General features: G+C 37.9%; 1 protein-coding gene across 2 annotated transcripts in view; it reads right to left on the reverse strand.

Annotated features, from left to right (window-relative positions):
- Window positions 1–18,920, reverse strand: part of LOC134220712 (uncharacterized) — an 80,803-nt gene that overhangs the window by 22,495 nt on the left and 39,388 nt on the right. For both annotated transcript variants that reach the window (XM_062699815.1, XM_062699814.1), the window contains exon 3: window positions 17,778–18,810. In XM_062699815.1, coding sequence (XP_062555799.1) covers window positions 17,778–18,810 — 1,033 coding nt within the window. The remainder of the gene's footprint in view (window positions 1–17,777; window positions 18,811–18,920) is intronic.

The raw sequence follows: 18,920 nt of genomic DNA on the forward strand, positions 1-18,920 counted from the left end.
ATTATTTAGAAAGTTGACATTTTGTTGCAAGGCATAATATCTACTACTTACCAAGCTCCGCGTTAGGTACCTAGTGGCACAATCAGCTTGTTAAATATTGCAGATCCGATTTTCAATAGGATCCGAAAGAGAAAGAACTAAGATATAAATACAAATTAGGAAAGGGAAAAGCCTGGAACTGAACCCACGACCTCCTGCTTATAAGGCAGAAGCGGTAACCACTAAACCACTGAGCTCGTCTGACCCTTGCAGCGATATGACTTATGTTCAAAATCGAAGCACTTAACGCAGTCCTGAGTTTGTTTGGTTTATACTGACCAACCCACTTTCGACATGGCTGTACTTGGAATGCGGCAACCATCCATTCCGCTCGATCCTTCTTTAACCGAATTGCGATCTCCTGGATTTCGACGCCACACTGATCTCTCAGTGCAGCCATCAGGTCTCCGGCTTCGGTTATTTCATCCAGGCCCATACACTGGACTACTTCTACTTGACATAGGGCCTTTACATGCACCCCATTACCTAGCACCTCTTCTGTCAACTTTTCATACGCAGCATCCCGCTTCAGGACGAGAATCATCTCACCTTTCTGAGTTCTGCGGAAACAGTTGATATCCTCACCCATGCCAGCGAGTTGTTTCTCATGGCCTTCAGTATATAGCGTAGCTTTTGCCCTTGGCTTTGACAATAATTGCCTCGCATTTGTCCCTTCGTCTACGGCCATTGGAAGGCGCGTCTTTTCGCATACGGGCGTTACCCTTTTTGCAACCGCTCCTTGTGCTCTCTGTCGTTTTCTTTTTCGCTCGTTTCGCATACCCCCATTCCTGTTTTGCCTCTACAATGATGTTGCAGAGGGTCATCACAGACATTCTTAGATCTCTGCTGTATTCCCCGCGGTAATCCAGAAAGAACATGCTCGCGTCCGAGATGTTCGTGATAAACTCCATCCTCTGACCTCCGCCTACTTGCTGTTTCAGGTCGGTGTCACCCGGCCTTACTAATGTCGAATTCGTTTTTAAACCTGGGTCAGTGCCAACCTGAACCCTGAATAAAAAACATTTTCAGTTCCATCTGTCATTGGATATGTTGGTGTGCGTAGCATCGTGTTTGTTTTGATTCGAAACATATGATCCAGGACATCCAGTGCACTGGCAGTGCGTTGGCGTTGACTAATCAGATCATGATAAATAAATATGTTTAAGTGCGTGAACTGATTTTTGCGGATAGTGGAAATAACTTTTGGGTGGATATAAACAGGGAAACTGCTCCTGGAATTCATCTCATGGCTCCGATATTCATCCCACCAAAAACAAAGCAATGGAAAGGAATTTGGATTGTTTATTATTTTTGTGATTTTTCTCAGCAGTGAGCACACGCATGTTGACAAAAAGAGGCGATGAAATTGGTGCTGCATTTCTTTGTTTCCCGTTGAGATGAATATATGTTCAGTGAGATGGAGATCGATACAGTTCCCCTATTTAATTATATTCAATAATCCCGTGCACATTTTTATACCACGAATTCCGTATTTTCCGTATTTCCGTAAATTCATCTATTTCTGCAAAAGTGTTTTTTTTTTCGGAGAACACTCAGAAGCATGTAATAAAATTTCCAGGATTCGCTAATTTTTTTCCTCGCTACCTCTCCTGATAAAGGTAGCCTCACACCTTGGGAAAATTTTCCGCCGGATTTTGGGCCCCGTGCATTTTCAATTTTCAAGAATCTACCGGATGAATTGCTCAAGGTACTTCCGGAAAAAACGAAACTTGCGTAGCAATTCCTGAAGGATACTTCGAGTATGTTCCTGTATTCTAGAAGGATTTCCTGAAGGAATTATATTGTTGGAATTTCCAAAATAATTCCTGGAGCAACTTCCTGAGAAAATCCTGGAACAGTATTCAAAGATATTCCTAGAAGAATTTTCAAAAGAATTCATCTCGAAAGGATCTTTTGGAAAAAATATGGAGGAATGTCTGAAAGATATGTATCGCCAAAAAATCAAGAAAGAATTTCTGAAGTAGTTTTTGGCAGATTTCCTGAAGTATAGTCTGAAACGCTCGAGAGAGTTTTTGAAGAATTTCAAAAGAAATACTGCATAAGAAATAATTCTATTCGGTATTCCTCAAATATTTTTTTCTGACAATTTAGCGGATTTTGTGAACGGGTTTCAAGGGAATTCTAAACTACATAATTCCATCCACCGACCTAATTTAGGACAACATCTGTGAAGAAACCTGAATGAACTTATGAATACATAACTTCCCTAACAATTATTTTTAAAACTGAATCTAGACAACAGTACCGATTAATTTCATTTTAAACTACAACAACAAATATCACAAAATTCCCAGAAAAATGATTTTCAACGCGCATTTTATTTTAATAAACAGACAGTTTCGTTTCTCCCTTCTGCTTGTTTATTCCGCCCAGTCCCAGCCACCCACGTGGTTTTGACAGTTGTAGTACAGTTGTAGGTATTGGTGAACCCGGTGCGAAACCGTGAAACAACACAGTGCGAACCCGACCGCTTTGGGGTTGGAACTAGTGAACCTAGTTCCAACCTGAGCGAATAAAAACACTTTGACAGCACTTAGGTTGAACTGGTTCCAACCTAGGTTGGAACTTTTAAAACGAATTCGACATAAGAGCGTAGAATGTTTGACTGCCAGTCCTCGTATCCAAAATATAGTAATAATCAAAGCAAAATCCATTAACGCGCGCTACTCAACTGGCATCTGTCTCAATGCGCTTTTCAGCGCTTCCGTCAAATTATCAGCTTCAGTATTAAATCGAGGTTGACGATATGACCAGATTTACACCGTTACACACTACTACAGAGCTGGGTGGTGCGAATAGAATCGATTTGGTTGTCAAACTGAAGCCAAAATTATCTATTGTGCCGGAGCCAAACATTGAAGATTGTGGTTAGGTTCGTTTTAGATCTTATATTGAGAAGCATAGTTATTTATTTTTTTTTTTTAATAAAATAAAGTTAGTTTGAGTTTTGTATTTTTCCAAACAAATACTTTCACATTATATTTCGAGTGGAAAATTAGTAGAATGCAACTAAAAAGCACTCGTTACGAAATTTCACGAGATTCAGCAGCTAATTGGTGCAGGAATGTATGTAAACCATCGTAAAATCATATAGAGTCTCGCACATTTGTGCGCCCTCATGCAGCATGGAAAGAGAAATTTGGAAAGTGGGAAATGTTCGACAGCTAAGTAACTGCAAAATAATCATGGGAATGATTTCAAAATAACCTCTACTCGCTTGAGGGCAGAAAAACGGGTCTATTCGCAGCACCCAGCTACAGAGTATCTATATACATTAGCGTAAATAAAAGGGGGCTAGAAGGGGCTTAGCCCTCATTAGAAAAAAAAATAGCCCCCTCCATAAGAATTAGGATTCGAAAAGTTAGTTAGCAGTAATGTTAATTTTGCAACATATAAAATATGAATAAATTAAAAACTTTGAAGACAAAAGAGGAATTCCCATCAGAATCCGAAAACAATATTCATTGGAATCTGAAAAAAATCTTTTCAAAATCATCGAATAATTTCAACCGAAATCCAGAAACAAATACCAATTGTTGAGGGATATCCTTCATAATCCATGGAGGATTTTTTTTTCTAAAATCGTTCGAAGATTTGCTGCAGAACCCCTTGACGATTTGTTTCAGAATCCTTCGACGATTTGCCTCAGTATCCATTGAAGATTTAATTCGGAGTCTCTCGACGTTTTGCCTCGGAATCCCTCTGACGATTTGCTTCGGAATCATTCAACGATTTTATTTTTCGGAATACATCGAAGGATGGCTTCGGAATTCCTCGAAGATTTAGTTCGGAGTTACTCGACGATTTACTTCGGAATCCCTCGATGATTTGCTCCGGAATCTCTCAACGATTAGCTTCAACATCTCTGGAAGAGTCTCTTCCAGGGTTTGCAGAAATCGCTCTCAATAGATAACGAACAACGATAAAAAAGAGGCAAAAACTTCTTCGAATCATAACACGCCATGAAAACAAAACTATCGCACTTGTTCAAGTTGGAAAAAAACTGATTTGATAGGCAGCCCCACAGAGGGGGGTTGATAAAACGCGTTCTTCTCGTTCATTTTATGTTGGGGGCCATATTTTTTCGCATAGCTGTGTAAAACAAGTTGAAATGCATAATCAGAACCGGTGCCCCCAGCAATTGGAGCTTATTAGAAGAAATTTATCATGGGTTGTAGCCCCCCGAATCAGTTCATCATCGTAACAGCTACCGAAAAACGTCTCTCTCGAGAGTGTATACATACATGATAAGTGAGAAATTTTCTCATTCTCTTTTCCTATTTTTTTTCTTGCGTCATCGTATCCAGGACACTGGAAGATGATGTTTTTAATGGTGAGTGCATGGTTACATTTTATGCAACGTACACACCAGTCAAGCAGTTTAACGAACATTGACTCCGCCCCCACGAAAACCCTTCGGTTGCTGCTTTGTTTTGACGTGTGTGAAGTTGTTCGAACAACCATTTGACAGTTGGCGGCTCGGTTGGAAAAAAATAAAACGGTTTGATTTTGGTTTGAGTTGTTGGGGCGGAGTCAAGGTTCGCTGAACATGTTTGAGCATTTGTAGTGAAGTTGCACAAACCCCCATATATTTTTTGATGGTTGGTGCTCGTTGGCGCTTCGGTCGTTCGTGTGTGATATTGTTGGTCGAATAAATTGATTGTTCGTGCCGCTGTTGGTAAAACTTGATGAATGTTTGAACAAACGAGAGGTGGAGTCAATGTTGGTCAAACTGCTTGACCGTGTGTACGTTCCATTACGCACTATAGTGGGTCTGCCTTTTCCAGTAAGTATGCATGTGTTAGCTGGGTGTGGCCTATTCATAGTCTGCTGAGTATGAGTTCTTTTTTTGCGGTTTAGTTAGCGCCTGTTTTAATGGTTTGGTAATGTTTTTTATCTTTCTAAGTTTGTTGTTGGGTGTTGAATTCCATTCAGATTTTTTGTCATACTATTTTTAATTGGATTTTATTTCGCGATGATCAACTGTTTTCCGCCTAATTGTGCTCATCTCAAGCGCACTCTTTGCTTCTTTGCCCGCTTCCTCATTTCCTGGGATGACTATGTGACTAGGGACCCACATGAATGTTACCGATGTACCTTTTTTTCTATGTTGGTGTATAGTGGTGTATAGTGTAGTGTCTTTCAAGTTGGTTCTGATTTTCTTCTTTTAGTTTAATTTAGGGCCTCTATTATTGCGAGGCTCTCCACACTATTAATTCTGAGTAAACTATGTGTTCGCTTGCGTAAATCCTTTGTGTCCCGTTTTACAGGGTGGCCACTCAATTTCCATTTTTGAATTCTCGGTTTTCCCGGATCAAATTTTGGAAGTTTCCCGGCAAAAATGTATTAAGAAAAGAAATGATCGAGGAATGAGGTTTTGCATTAATTTGACAAATCATTCTGTGGAACAACCATGCTTGTTTTACGCGACATTTTTCTGCTCGTTTTTCTGATCATGTAACTTAAATTCACCATCAAAATCTATGGAATTGTGTTGCAATACATCTTAAACTTTTTCTTGATTAATCAAGCAAATTACGCTTTGACGCTTTTTCAGTAACAGGATGGCAGTCATAAGGCTACCGTTCGTTCATGCTCTATACGAAGTAGGGCTTCGGCTCAATTGCAGATCGTTCACATTCCCTATCACATTGGCAACACGTTAATTAAGACGAAGCTCTGGTAAGTGATAGAAGCATTGCTATTAATTATTTTACACTGCGATTTTTATTCGAAAAACAAACAACTCATTACATAAATTTGATCCAAATTGTGATTAAAATATCAAAAATTTCTCAAGCAAAATATTTTTCTTGGAAAAACATTAAAGCGTTCTTCAGAAAAATAATAACAACTACCGAAGTTAAACATGATAGGAGTACCTATATCATAAAGCACTTCTATTCGATGCGAGTTCCTAGCATACATATTCCGTTGTTTGCTTAAAATCAAGTTGAAAAAATAACATGCTTTAGAAACTTGAGATAGGATTCATTATGAAAATGTTAAACGTTTATACTTAAAATCGGAACCATTATTCAGAAACGAGACAACTCATGAAATAGAATTTCAAGAATTTCAAAGCGGATTTTAAAATGCTTAATGGTTTTAGGGACAGGATTTTATAAGAAATGGAATATTTATTGCTAATGGTTTCATACACCACCATGTGTCCGAAAAGAATTCTAAAATTCAGATATACTTCCAAGATTCCAATTTGATATCTAAGGTTAAGAATGATATGATTTTGGAAATTCTGTAATGCTGATGTAATTTTCTAAAAGTATCAATAAGATTTATAGAGGTAAATGTTTTTTTGAAAGAAACAATTTAGAAATTTTAACTAAGAAACATATAACACTAAGCAGATTTAGAAGCATTTGTATTTCGAGAAGAAAGCTGGGATACGTGAAAGAATCTTAGAGAAAAGGGTTATCGGTTATGATTTCTTCAGGATAGTATGAACTGGATAAATTATTTTCAAAATTTCTGAAATCGCTGACACTTGAGAATAGTTTTTTTTTTTATTTACAATGCTCTGAAAAACTCCGATTTGAATATGCACATCATGTGTAAGATTTTGATTTGCAAAATGTATTGGAGGTAACCACTTTCCTTCGATGGGACTCGAACCCATGATCAATACTAAGGGCAAAATCTAATGCTTAATGTGCATATTGACATCGAAGTAACCAATACCCGAAAAATTTACTTTGATTGAACGGAGTTTTTATTTGTTTTTTGGGGATTTTTAACATTTACATTTAGGATTGTAGTTCTGAAATACCAGAAAATCCAGAACAAATTTTGTTCCTTGAAAAGATAATTTTGAGTTAAGATGAAATTTCTAAGGAATTTTCTGTTTTATGCTGGAAGCGAAAAATATTCAACTGTTGAGATACCACGGAAAATTTGGAATTTATGAGAAAAAAAAGTATCATAATACAAAATTCATTCAAACGGCGTTCCATGAATCCTAGAATTCAAAATAAATGCAAATAATTATCAGTAAGATGGTTTAAACATAGACAAGAAGTTGATTGGTTGGCTATACTGCCGTGAATCGCATATTTGTCCCATATGAATAGGAAACCCAGCAAAGATGGGACAGATGATGGTGAGAAACAGGTTCATGGCGGTATGGCGGCGATTTTAAAATGTCCGTATAAAATTAAAACTAATTCTAATTAAAAACTAACCAATGTTAAGTGCGAGAAAAATGGAAATCTATATTTTAGGTGCATCACACGAAAAAATTTTTTTTTTTGGAATAATGTTTTCTAAATCTAGCTTTTCATTTTTCTCGCACTTTACATTCATTAGTTTTTACTTAGAATACCTTCAGAATTTTATACGCGCATTTTAAAATCGCCGCCGTATACTTCGCCATGAACGATTTTGTTGTTTCTCACCTTTCTCACCATCGCATGTCTTCTTCTTTTTATCTCTTGGATTCGTCAATAGCTTTTGCGTTACTTAGTCTGTCAAAAATAACTAAAAAACTATCCAGAGTCAATCATATTCCCGGTTATTTCCCAGTTTTAACTGATTCAGTGGCTACCCTGGTTTTAGCGTCGTTTTTATCCGTCCGTATATATCAGCTTGCAGAACTTCCCAGCAAACCAGCAGTCGTATAAGAATGTCAGATTAAAATTATATAAATATCCAGATGGAGTTAGAATTATATAGAATGCAATATAAAGTTAACTAAAACTGTATATGATACGAATTTGTTATTTTATGACGATCTTTATAACGAAATTATATATGAGTTTATTGATGTCAAGATGACGTTATTTAATTTCTACATAAATAAAGTTATAAAATGACGTTATTTGGAATCATTTTAAATCATATCATCAACTTCAAACATATCAAATAGGTGTATTCTACGATCGATGTGTTTTTCGTTGAAAAGAAATTGTCATGTAGATATATGAAAACTTATTCAAAGACAATAATGCGCGTGGAGTTGTTCCACGCTAAAAATCGATTATCCTTGCGAGTTAGGGAACCAATTAGAAAAAAGTCATAAACAATGAAATAAATATCCGAATCAAATTGCATAAAGATTATTTTGAATCACATATGAAGCAGTAAAAAAGCATTATAAATGAAGTCATATGGAATCAGATTGAGTTACTAGTCCACACTTTATGATGCGATGTGCAATTTTTTGATCGCAATGAATGTGTTCATGTGGCTTTGAGGATTGTTGCAAGACTGGCATCTCGAAGATCTTTGAATCGAATCTGGGCATGTCCGTTATTTCGAAATTTGTAAATGCAGAATAATAGAAGAGAACTTTAAAAAACATTATAAGAATTCATCATGGATCAGTGGATTTTTTTGCCACAGTCGTTCAATTTACCTTATATTGCTGAAAAAAGCATATTGCCAAAAAGATTTTTTAGGTATGGGTACTTTTAAGTTGTTAATGTTACAATGTTGAGTTATAAATTGATACATACGAAGTCATAAAAAACGATAAATATAGTTATAAACGAAGTTGTATAAAGGATCTTTTTACTTCATATGAAATCATATAAACAAGAAAATTTATTCCGCATGTACGTATATGGCCTCCAAATTTGTACGTATAGGTGGAATCTATGCATTTTATATGATCTTTTTTTACCGAATAAGTATCCACTTAACTGGATTGCAAATGAGTTATATGAACAGAATTGTTGGCTGGGTTATATTTGGTGTGGATTCTTTCAGCAAACAGTTTTTTTTAGTTTATTTGGTTTTTTTTCATTTCTACTAGCGGACATCATTTTTTTCTGTTAGCATGTCTTTTCTTTTCCATGGTGGAGTTTTTGGTATATTCAGGGATTTGCTTTGTGAGAGAGGAATTCCAATATTTTCGATCATATTCTTCCTTCTTGCTCTGATATTGTTTGGATCTGTTGTTGGGCCTTGGGCCCACAATTCTCCTGAGCTGTTGTTATTCTCTTCGTCTGTTTCACTATTTTTTCATCGTTTCTTTTGTTCATAGTTTGTTTGCTTTGTTGCGAATATAGCAAGCCTTTGACTGAAGAAACTTCTAAGACTTGGTTTACCCGATTTGGCTTGTAGGCTTTCTATTGGGCTGGTTTGAAAAACTCCTATTATTATCCGTAGTCCTTGGTTATGTATGCTTTCAAGCTGCTTCATTGTAGATTCACAGGTTGAGGAGATGATTGGCACGCCATACAGCATTTTCTATGGTACAGTTGATTTGTATATTTTTGTTAAGGTTTGCCGGTCTTCATCCCATTGTTTGGTGGTTATGCAACGTAAAAACTTGCATCTTCGGTGTTGGTCTAGTATTACTCCAAGACATTTATGACTGAGCTTGTACGGTATTATGTCGTTGTTAAGTTAACGTTAAGGTTTACGTTGGCTTGTTTTTTTTATCATGCTTTTTGCATACTACGGTTGCACATTTTTCGGCTGAGATCTTGAATCCAGTGTGGGTTTCCCAAGCTTCATTTTTTTTCAAAACAAGTTGCAGGTTTTTAGCTAATTTCTTCTGGTTGCTGTCGCTGGAGATCAATTTGTCATTTGCATAAAGTAAGACTTGGACGTTTGGTGGTAGGTCTGAGCATATGGTGTCTATTGCTATCAAGAACAGGGTCACGCTTTTCAGAACTAGTCTGCGCCAGGTTGTTTCGTAAGCTTTTTTTTGATATCCAGAGAAATTGTTTGTGTAAGCCGATTTTTATATATTGCTTCTCTCACGATGTTGTCAAAATGGCGGTAGTAGATCTACCTTTTCTAAAGGCATACTGGTGTTGATTGATTAGATTTATTTTTCTTCTTAGATGAACTTTAGCCTGTTGTTGATCATTCTTTCCATGATCTTTGCAAGACAACTGTTTAGGGAGGAGGGGTTCATAGTTTCCAGGGTTGTTCCTTTCCCCTTTTCCTCTGTAAATAGGTACTATGAATGATTTGGTCCAACTAACTGGATACATGGATTCATTCCATAACCAGTTGTATGTTTTCAGCAATTCTTTTATTCTACTGGCAAGTGGGTGAACATGGCATAGTGTATGTTGTCTGGACCAGGAGATGACCCTTTTAATCATTCCATTGCCTTGCAAGAGAGTTTGTGGGCAGTACCTACACTCAGCGAACTGGACTATCGAAATTCATAACTGGCACTTAATGAATCTTCGACTGATTATTCCACCAACAATGCTTCTTACACGCAGTTACCTTCTCGAGTATTGAAGCGTCGATGGGCGTGAGGTCTACATACCGGCCTCTAGACCCCGACGTCCATGTCTCGAACCAAGTCTGGTGCACTTTCCTTTTTTTTTCAATTAAAATCATCATTCATAAGGCAACATATTGAAATTCATACCGATTCCTTGTGGAAACAATTTTCATAAGGCGTTTGATTGAAAATCATACGTCCATTTTCCTCAGTGTAGGATAGGATAGGATGTGACAATTCAATTGAGACTGCCTTATTGTTTTTAAGTCGGTTGCTCTGACGAGGTGGTCGCCAGTGCAGCCAAACTAATTTGGTACAAAATTTTCCCTATATCATGTATCAAAACTTGATGATTTTCTTTCCGTTCTATCCATTATTTACGTAAGAGAAGCAAAAAACTAACAGAGACAAGTTTTTCGCTAATTAAAACGAGTTTTAGATCTAAAATCCCAGAAAAGTGAATGATAATGCCTAAAAATCAACAGTTTTAAATCTTTACAACCCTTGAGAATAATTTATATGGCGTTTGCAGTTCAATATAAATTAATTTTGTGCCAAAAACTCGAACCCAAACATTCACCTAATTTGCTTAATATCAACTATACAAACCAGCAACACGGTCAAACTAACAACATGCTGCCCTACAAAAAACGCACCGCCGCCAATCGCAGTAATCGATTGTCATTTCCAACCAATCAGCAACCGGTACGATTGTGACAAAAAAAAACGGTACGATTTTTAATGACTAATTGACGCATCATATCCAAGGGCAGTACCAGGCGGGTTTTATGGGCGAACGCTCAACCACGGACCAGGTGTTCGTCATTCGTCAAGTATTACAGAAATGCTGCGAATACAACGTGCCCACATATCATCTATTGATCGACTTCAAAGTTGCATATGATATATTCAAAGATATTTTAGTTACCAGATAAAGATTGTCGCTGTCGTCGCTGTCCGGAATATCTTTTGCTGGCGAGGATAGGAGATCTAAATGTCAATGAAGGAAAAATACATACGATTTGACAGTTAGATACCACACATGTTTCGGACAGCAGAACAATTGGGGAACCGAAGCGACAATCATTATCTGGTAACTAAAATATCTTTTCATATAATCGATCGGGACCAGCTATGGCAACTAGCTTAGCTTAGCTTAGACTGACTGTACATATCAATGGTTGCTACTCCGTGATTGATCAGAACTGGTACAAATTGCACTACGATCCAAGTGAATAGTGGTTGGGATTTACCATCTATTCTCGAAGTGAAAGTAAAGTGCGGCAGACTGGGTTCGAACCATGGACGTCGGGGTCGGGAGGCCGGTATGTAGACCACACGCCCATCGACGCTTATCGATCGGGACCAGCTATGGCAGCTAATGCACGAACACGGATTTCCGGAAAAACTGACACGATTGATCAAGGCGACGATGGATCGGGTGATGTGCGTAGTTCGAGTTTCAGGGGAATTCCTGAGTCCCTTCGAAATGCGCAGAGGGTTACGGCAAGGCAATGCTCTTTTCGTGTCTGCTATTCAACATCGCTTTGGAAGGTAATACGGTATTGGACTAGTTATCAACACGTCGAAGACAAAGTACATGATATGAAGAGGTTCAAGAGAAGACATTGTGAGCCATCCACCGCGAGTGCATCGATTGTGACGAAATCGAGGTGGTAGATACTTGAACTCACTGGTGACTGCCGAAAATGAAACCAGCAGAGAAATTTGGAGACGCATAGTGGCTGGAAATCGTACGCACTTTAGACTCCGCAAGACGCTCCGATCGAATAGAGTTCGCCGCCGTACCACACTGACTATCTACAAAACGCTTATAAAACCGGTAGTTCTCTACGGACACGAGACCTGGACTATGCTAGTGGAGGACAAACGCGCACTGGGAGTTTTCGAAGGAAAGTGCTGCGTACCATCTATGGTGGGGAGCAGATGGCGGCGGGACGTGGAGGAGGCGAATGAACCACGAGTTGCATGAGCTGCTGGCAGAACCATCCATCGTTCACACCGCAAAAATCGGACGACTGCGGTGGGCTAGGCACGTATCCAGAGTGGAGAGGTGCGCAACAGGCAAGGTGGATCCATCAGGTGGAAGATGACTTGCGGACCCTCGCAACCATTGGCGTCAAATCAGGCAGGATTTTCTTATAAAACCCAGATTAATCCACCTAGCGGTTGTGGTGCCTGTCTCGTTGTTCTTTTCGAGTGAGTAATTTCTACGCACTTTGGTGAAAAAAGTATTTTGGCCATAACTTCTGATCTCATAGTCCGATCCGGCCAATTTTCAACAGGAAACAATGGGACCGGATTCTGCATCGAATGCAACTTGTTGCGAGCAAATCGGCTGTGGGTATGTGTCTAAAATGAGTGAGATTTTGAAAAATGTATTTTGGCCATAACTTCGAAACCCATAGTCCGATTGGGCCAATTTTCAATACGGGGCTGTCCACAAACCACGTAGACCGAAATTTCACTTTCTCGAACCCCCCATCCCCCTAGTAGACTTTCGTAGACTTTTTCAAAATACCTCCCTCAACCCCCCTGATGTCTACGTAGACTTTACCAAATTTAACAAAACACCATATGTGATTGGAAATATATGGAAATCAACCACGTTTTAAGCAATTCAGCTATTCAATTCAATTTCCATGTCAACTTAACAAAATCACACTGAACAAAATCCAACAAATTAAAAATCAAATTGAAACGAAATCAAATTTAATCCTCTGCCCATAACTCCTGAAATCAAATCTCAAAGCCAATTAATTTAAATACTGTTGAATTCAATTCCTCCGAGAGGTGTGCACCATGGTGCACCATCGTCCACATTTTTGCATCGGTTGCATTGGTTATCATTGCCACTGATAAAATCTGTCACGCATCTGACCTATAATTCTCAACGCCGGTTCATAATTGTGAAAATCGTGAATTTTCAGAATTTAGAAAAATTTCGAGTTGAAATTTTGAGAATGTCAAGTCTACATTCCAATAAATTTTGCGTGGAAATTTCGTAGAATTTCCCAATTGATAACCTTGAAATACTCCAAGAACTCTCCGTGATAATTCCGATGCTTTTTTTGAAAATTCCATGCAATATCCCGCTGAATAAGCATCTGTTGAATGCCCAAGATTTTTCTTCTAAATTCTAAAAGTTTCCCCGTTAAAAAACCCTAGTAATTTTCCGTGAAAATTTAGAATTATTTCCTCGAGATAATTTTTAGTTTAAACGGACATTCCGAAATATTTCCTGTGAAATTTGGAATGGTTTCTACGATATTTCTTAATTTCTCTTGAAAATTTGGAGCAATTTCTTGAGGAAATTTAAATAAATCTTATGGGCATTCCAAAAAATATTTTCTGAATAATTTTCGGTGGAAATTATGGAGAATTTTTAGCTGAACTTTTTGTGTACTGCGCGTAAAATTTGGAATAAATTTTCATGAAAATTAGAAGGGCTTTTTTAGAAAAATTGCACATACTTTTTTTTGTGCAAACTCAAACTGTTTTTGGTGGGAAATTCAAATAAATTCTCGTGGAAGTTTTCAACAATTTATTTAGAAGTTCCTAAAAAAAATATTGATAATTCCAAAGAATTTTCATTAGAACTGCCGAAGAAATTTACGAAGGAGAATTTTCCATGTGCATTTAACATAATTTTTCTTATATTTGCAAAGAATTCCTCGCGAAAATTCCAAAGAATTTCCGAAATTAAGCAAAAAATTTCGGGGACTTCCCAGAAAATCTCCAGTGAATATTCTGAAGGGTTTCTCGCGGAAATTTTGTAGAATTCCCTTTACAAGTTCCAAAGAATATCTTTTGGGCATTCCAAAGACTTTTTCTTGGATATTCCAAAATGCTTCCTTTGTAAATTCCCAAAATAAATCCGTTGAAGTACGACATAATTTCCATAGTTTACAAAGAAGTTCCTGCCGAAAATTAAACGAAATTCTAGTAGAATCTGCAGTAAAATCCAAGTGAAGATTTTGAAAAAAAAAATCGAAAGTTTTTTAGAATATTTTGCAGAATTTTCCTGCTCATCACAGAAGAATTTCCTGGTGAAATCCATGATAGTTTTAAGCCGTAGCTCAGACTTTTACTTTAGTGAAATTCATTAAATTTTTAAGGAAAAATACAAGAGATTATTTCGGTAAAGTCTTGAAAAAAACCGAACATCCTAAAAAATCAAACAAGTGACCTTCGCATCGCAGCTACTGTATAAATCGCGTTTAAAAAACATAAAATCAAAAAGTCTACGGGGACTTTCGGTATACGCCGTCCCCCTTCGTAGACTATCGTAGGCTTTTTCGAAAACCCTCCCCCTAAAGAGTCTACGTGGTTTATGGACAGACACTACGAAACAATCGGACAATATATATTCTACGTTGAATGAAACTTGTTGCGAGTAAATCAGTTAAGAGTTTACCTAAAAGTGAGTGAGAATTTTTCTTATAAAAAAATATATTTTGGCCATAACTCCGAATCCCATAGTCCGATTCCGCCAATTTTCAATACGAAACAATGGGACAAGATTCCGCGTCGAATGCAACTTATTGCAAGAAAATCCGTTCAAGATAAGTGCCTGAAAAATGAGTGAGAATTTTGTACGTGTTGAATTTTGGCCATAACTTCGAAACCCATAGTCCGATTGGGCCAATTTTCAATACGAAACAATTGGGCAAGATTCTACGTCGAATGAAACTTGTTGCGAGTAAATCAGCTAAGAGTAAGTGCCTAAAAAGTGAGTGAGAATTTCTCTAGTAAAAAAATATATTTTATTATAATTCCGAAGCCCATAGTCCGATTGGGCCAATATTCAATACGAAACAATGGGACAAGATTCCGCGTCGAATGCAACTTATTGCAAGAAAATCCGTTCAAGATAAGTGCCTGAAAAATGAGTGAGAATTTTGTACGTGTTGAATTTTGGCCATAACTTCGAAACCCATAGTCCGATTGGGCCAATTTTCAATACGAAACAATTGGGCAAGATTCTACGTCGAATGAAACTTGTTGCGAGTAAATCAGCTAAGAGTAAGTGCCTAAAAAGTGAGTGAGAATTTCTCTTGTAAAAAAATATATTTTGGCCATAATTCCGAAGCCCATAGTCCGATTGGGCCAATATTCAATACGAAACAATGAGACAAGATTCCGCGTCGAATGCAACTTGTTGCGAGAAAATCCGTTAAAGATAAGTGCCTGAAAAATGAATGAGATTATTTTGCGCACACCCATACACACACACATACACACACACGCACACACAGACAAGTTGCGAGCAAATCGGTTAAGGATAAGTGCCTGAAAAATGAGTGAGATTATTTTGCGCACACACATAACACACACATACACACAAAATACTAAAACTCTTTTACACAACATACAAATATGATTTACTATACACTGAATCTGTTGAGTAACGTACATCATCAAATTTACTGAAAATTTAAACTGATTTTTGTTATTCAATGTGATTTTGGTGATATTATTAAAAAATAATAACTTATCGGTCCCAAAACAGTTTCATTGTTTTAATATGGCCAATGCGCATAAAATTCTGTCTAGATTCAAATTTTAAGCCGAAATTCAGTTTTCAAATTTACTGAGCTGCCCGATTTTGCCGAGCTCGACAAAGAAAAACGTTGTGAGTTCCCGCTAGAAGTTCATCTTCTTCTTACTATTATTGGTATTACATCCCCACACTGGGACAGAGCCGCCTCGCAGCTTAGTGTTCATTAAGCACTTCCACAGTTATTAACTGAGAGGTTTCTAAGTCAAGTTACCATTTTTTCCATTCGTAGGGGTGATCGGGGCAATATGGGCCACCTAAGGAAATCGTGCCGAAAAGCGCTGAAAAGCTCAAAAAACATCATTCAAATGTAGTTGACTTATACTAGAGAATGTTACCTTTCATATTACATCGACGAATGACGAAAAATGCGTTTGGAAATTGTTGGAATGCACTTTTGAAAATGTATTGATTTCAATGTGTGTTCCCAACTATACGGGCAATATGAGCCACCATTTGGGGCAGTATAGGCCACCCATCCAAAAACGTTTATTTAGGCGAAAAAGTATCGTAATAAGGAAAAATATGATATTCCTAGGTACAACAGTTTGGAGTATTCCATACCAAATAAAATTAATAAACCGCTCAACAGCAGACTGAACCGATTTGTCACTCGTCACCGTTGGAACAGCCACATTTCAATTGGTCAATGGTCATTTTTTCTGTTAAAATCGCAGTAATGCGCTGTTGTAATTTTTCCGTAATGAATCTTACATATATGATAATATTCTTGTATTTGACAACTGAAATTTGAGCTTTTTCGCATTTTAAGGCCTGATACCTTGATCTGTGCAGGTATGCCCATATTGCCCCATAGAGACTGGTTTTGGAAAAAAAAAGTTTTATGATAAATTTAGATTTGTATCAATACAAACATGTGTGCACAATATTCAATTTTAATATATCTTTTGATTGTGGTGTATTTTTGACCTGTATTTTAATCAGTTTTGTGTCAAACCTTATTTATAAACTTCAAATCTTATAATAATTTTGTATATGCAGCGAAAATTTACATTTTCAAGTGTATTTTCATGTTTGAATTGAATTTTAATGCGGTTTTCACGTTGAGGCATATGTGGAGCATCCTCTTAAAGATCATATAACTTTTACATGATAAAACTTGTCAATAAGCTCAAAATGAGGGTGGCTCATATTGCCCCGTATGTTCATATTGCCCCTACTACCCCTATATCATGAGGCTATAACACGATGATACTTTCATGCCCAGGGAAGTCGAGACAATTTCCAATTCGAAAATTGCGTAGACCTGCACCGGGAATCGAGCCCAGCCGCGCTTTGTAGCCGCGCGTCTTACCGCACGGCTAAAGTAGGGGCCCAGAAGCTCATACAACCAGGGAATCAATTTTTCTTCGATGCGCATACGAAACAAGCGACAAAAGAGAACTAACGACAAAGCTTTGTTTTTGTTGGAGATAATAATGACAAAGATCCGAAAATTTTTGTCCATAACAAAAAAGAAAACAATTTTGTTGCTAGCTTTTCATTCCGTTATTTTGCGTTTCCTCTACATCAAATTTCGGTTTTATGCTATCGTAGTTTCTACTTATCTCTGCTTAATATTCGAGAATCTAACTGTGATTACAAAAAAGCGTTGTATTTTCGGAAATATCAGAGCATGCAAGGTAAATGATTCTTGCCATATTATGTTCAGGTTCGGCTTATTGCAAGTTGCATTTGTCAGTAACAAACTCGGTTGAAGACAAAGGGTATGTTATTAGGCGTTGCTCGAATATTGATTCCCTGCATACAACACATTTTGAAATTAAGCCTCTGGAATGATTTATGGATAAACTGCTAAATCACCCTACCCAGATAACAATTCCTATTTTTTTGCTTTGCAAAACATAAAACCCGTTGAAAAGTTAACATAAATCCACCTATATCTAAACGTAGTAAACGCCTACTCACCTTACTTCCCGTCACATCCATCGGATCTGCTTCAACCACGCGAGTGCTGTCCAGCGAGGTGGTTCTCGAGCCTCGTTCCAACATTTTTGTCACGGTCTGTGTGATCGCAAGCGTAGTATCAATATCCTCACCTCCTCCACCGTCCGATATTCGCGGATCGAACTCCATGGAGACCATGCCTTGCTGGAGCATTTTCAGCCGCAAAGCCGCAGCCGGATGCGAGTTCCATCCCTCCGATATTTCTGCCTGACTGTTTCCGAATGTCAACCGCTGTCCGAATGGTTCCGAAGCGGCAATGTGCGAACTCCAACCGGCAGACAAATCCGCATTGACCGCGGTTGAACGCATGCCCTCGGCCATCGACGGGCGCGGCTCCGTCTGAATCGACTTGTTTCGCCATTGATTGTTAGTATTCGACGTTTGAAAAAGCACTCGTGGCTGTTCTGTATCTTTACTTGTAGTTTGATTCTTCTGCGGTCCGAAAAAAATAATGTCCGAGTCGTTGGGTGATTGTGCTGATGGTTTTTCATTTGGCACATCTATAGTGACGAACATGTTTTGCTTGGGATGATGATAAAGTATTTTCCTAGGAGAGCTCAACTTTCCTTCTTGCTTTACAGGACTTATATCCATTGCACTGGTATCTTCGCACACCTCCAGTTGCTTTTGCCGCAGGACAGACCTGGATAAAGGCAGTGGATCCTGAGTCAGTCTTTCGGTTGTGTTTAGGACGCTAGAATTGATCGAATTCTCCGCCTTCAATCGACGACGTTCCTCTTCACTGGCCGAAATCGACAAATTCCAAATACTACTGTTGTCTCCGAAACTGGCTCGCCGTTCTTCCAGTGACAAACGGTTTTCTTTATTCCCCTGGCGAGTATAGTTTTCCGTCGATGCTTGTGCACAGTGCGCTTTCGAATCGTCTTTCACTGTACTTGCATCGGCAATAACCAAACCAGGTGGAGTATTATCCGCTGATAACTCGTACGAGTTGCACCATATTGTTGCCGTCTCTTCCGATGCAAAGAATTCCCTGTAAAATTGAAACCCACATTAACATAAGGAGGATTCTCAGAATAATAACGAATTATTTATTGAACTACTGTTGTACAGTCAACCTGACCTGGCAAAAAGTGTAAACTA

The sequence above is a fragment of the Armigeres subalbatus genome, chromosome 3 (assembly GCF_024139115.2).
Source record: "Armigeres subalbatus isolate Guangzhou_Male chromosome 3, GZ_Asu_2, whole genome shotgun sequence".
Lineage (NCBI taxonomy): Eukaryota > Metazoa > Arthropoda > Insecta > Diptera > Culicidae > Armigeres > Armigeres subalbatus.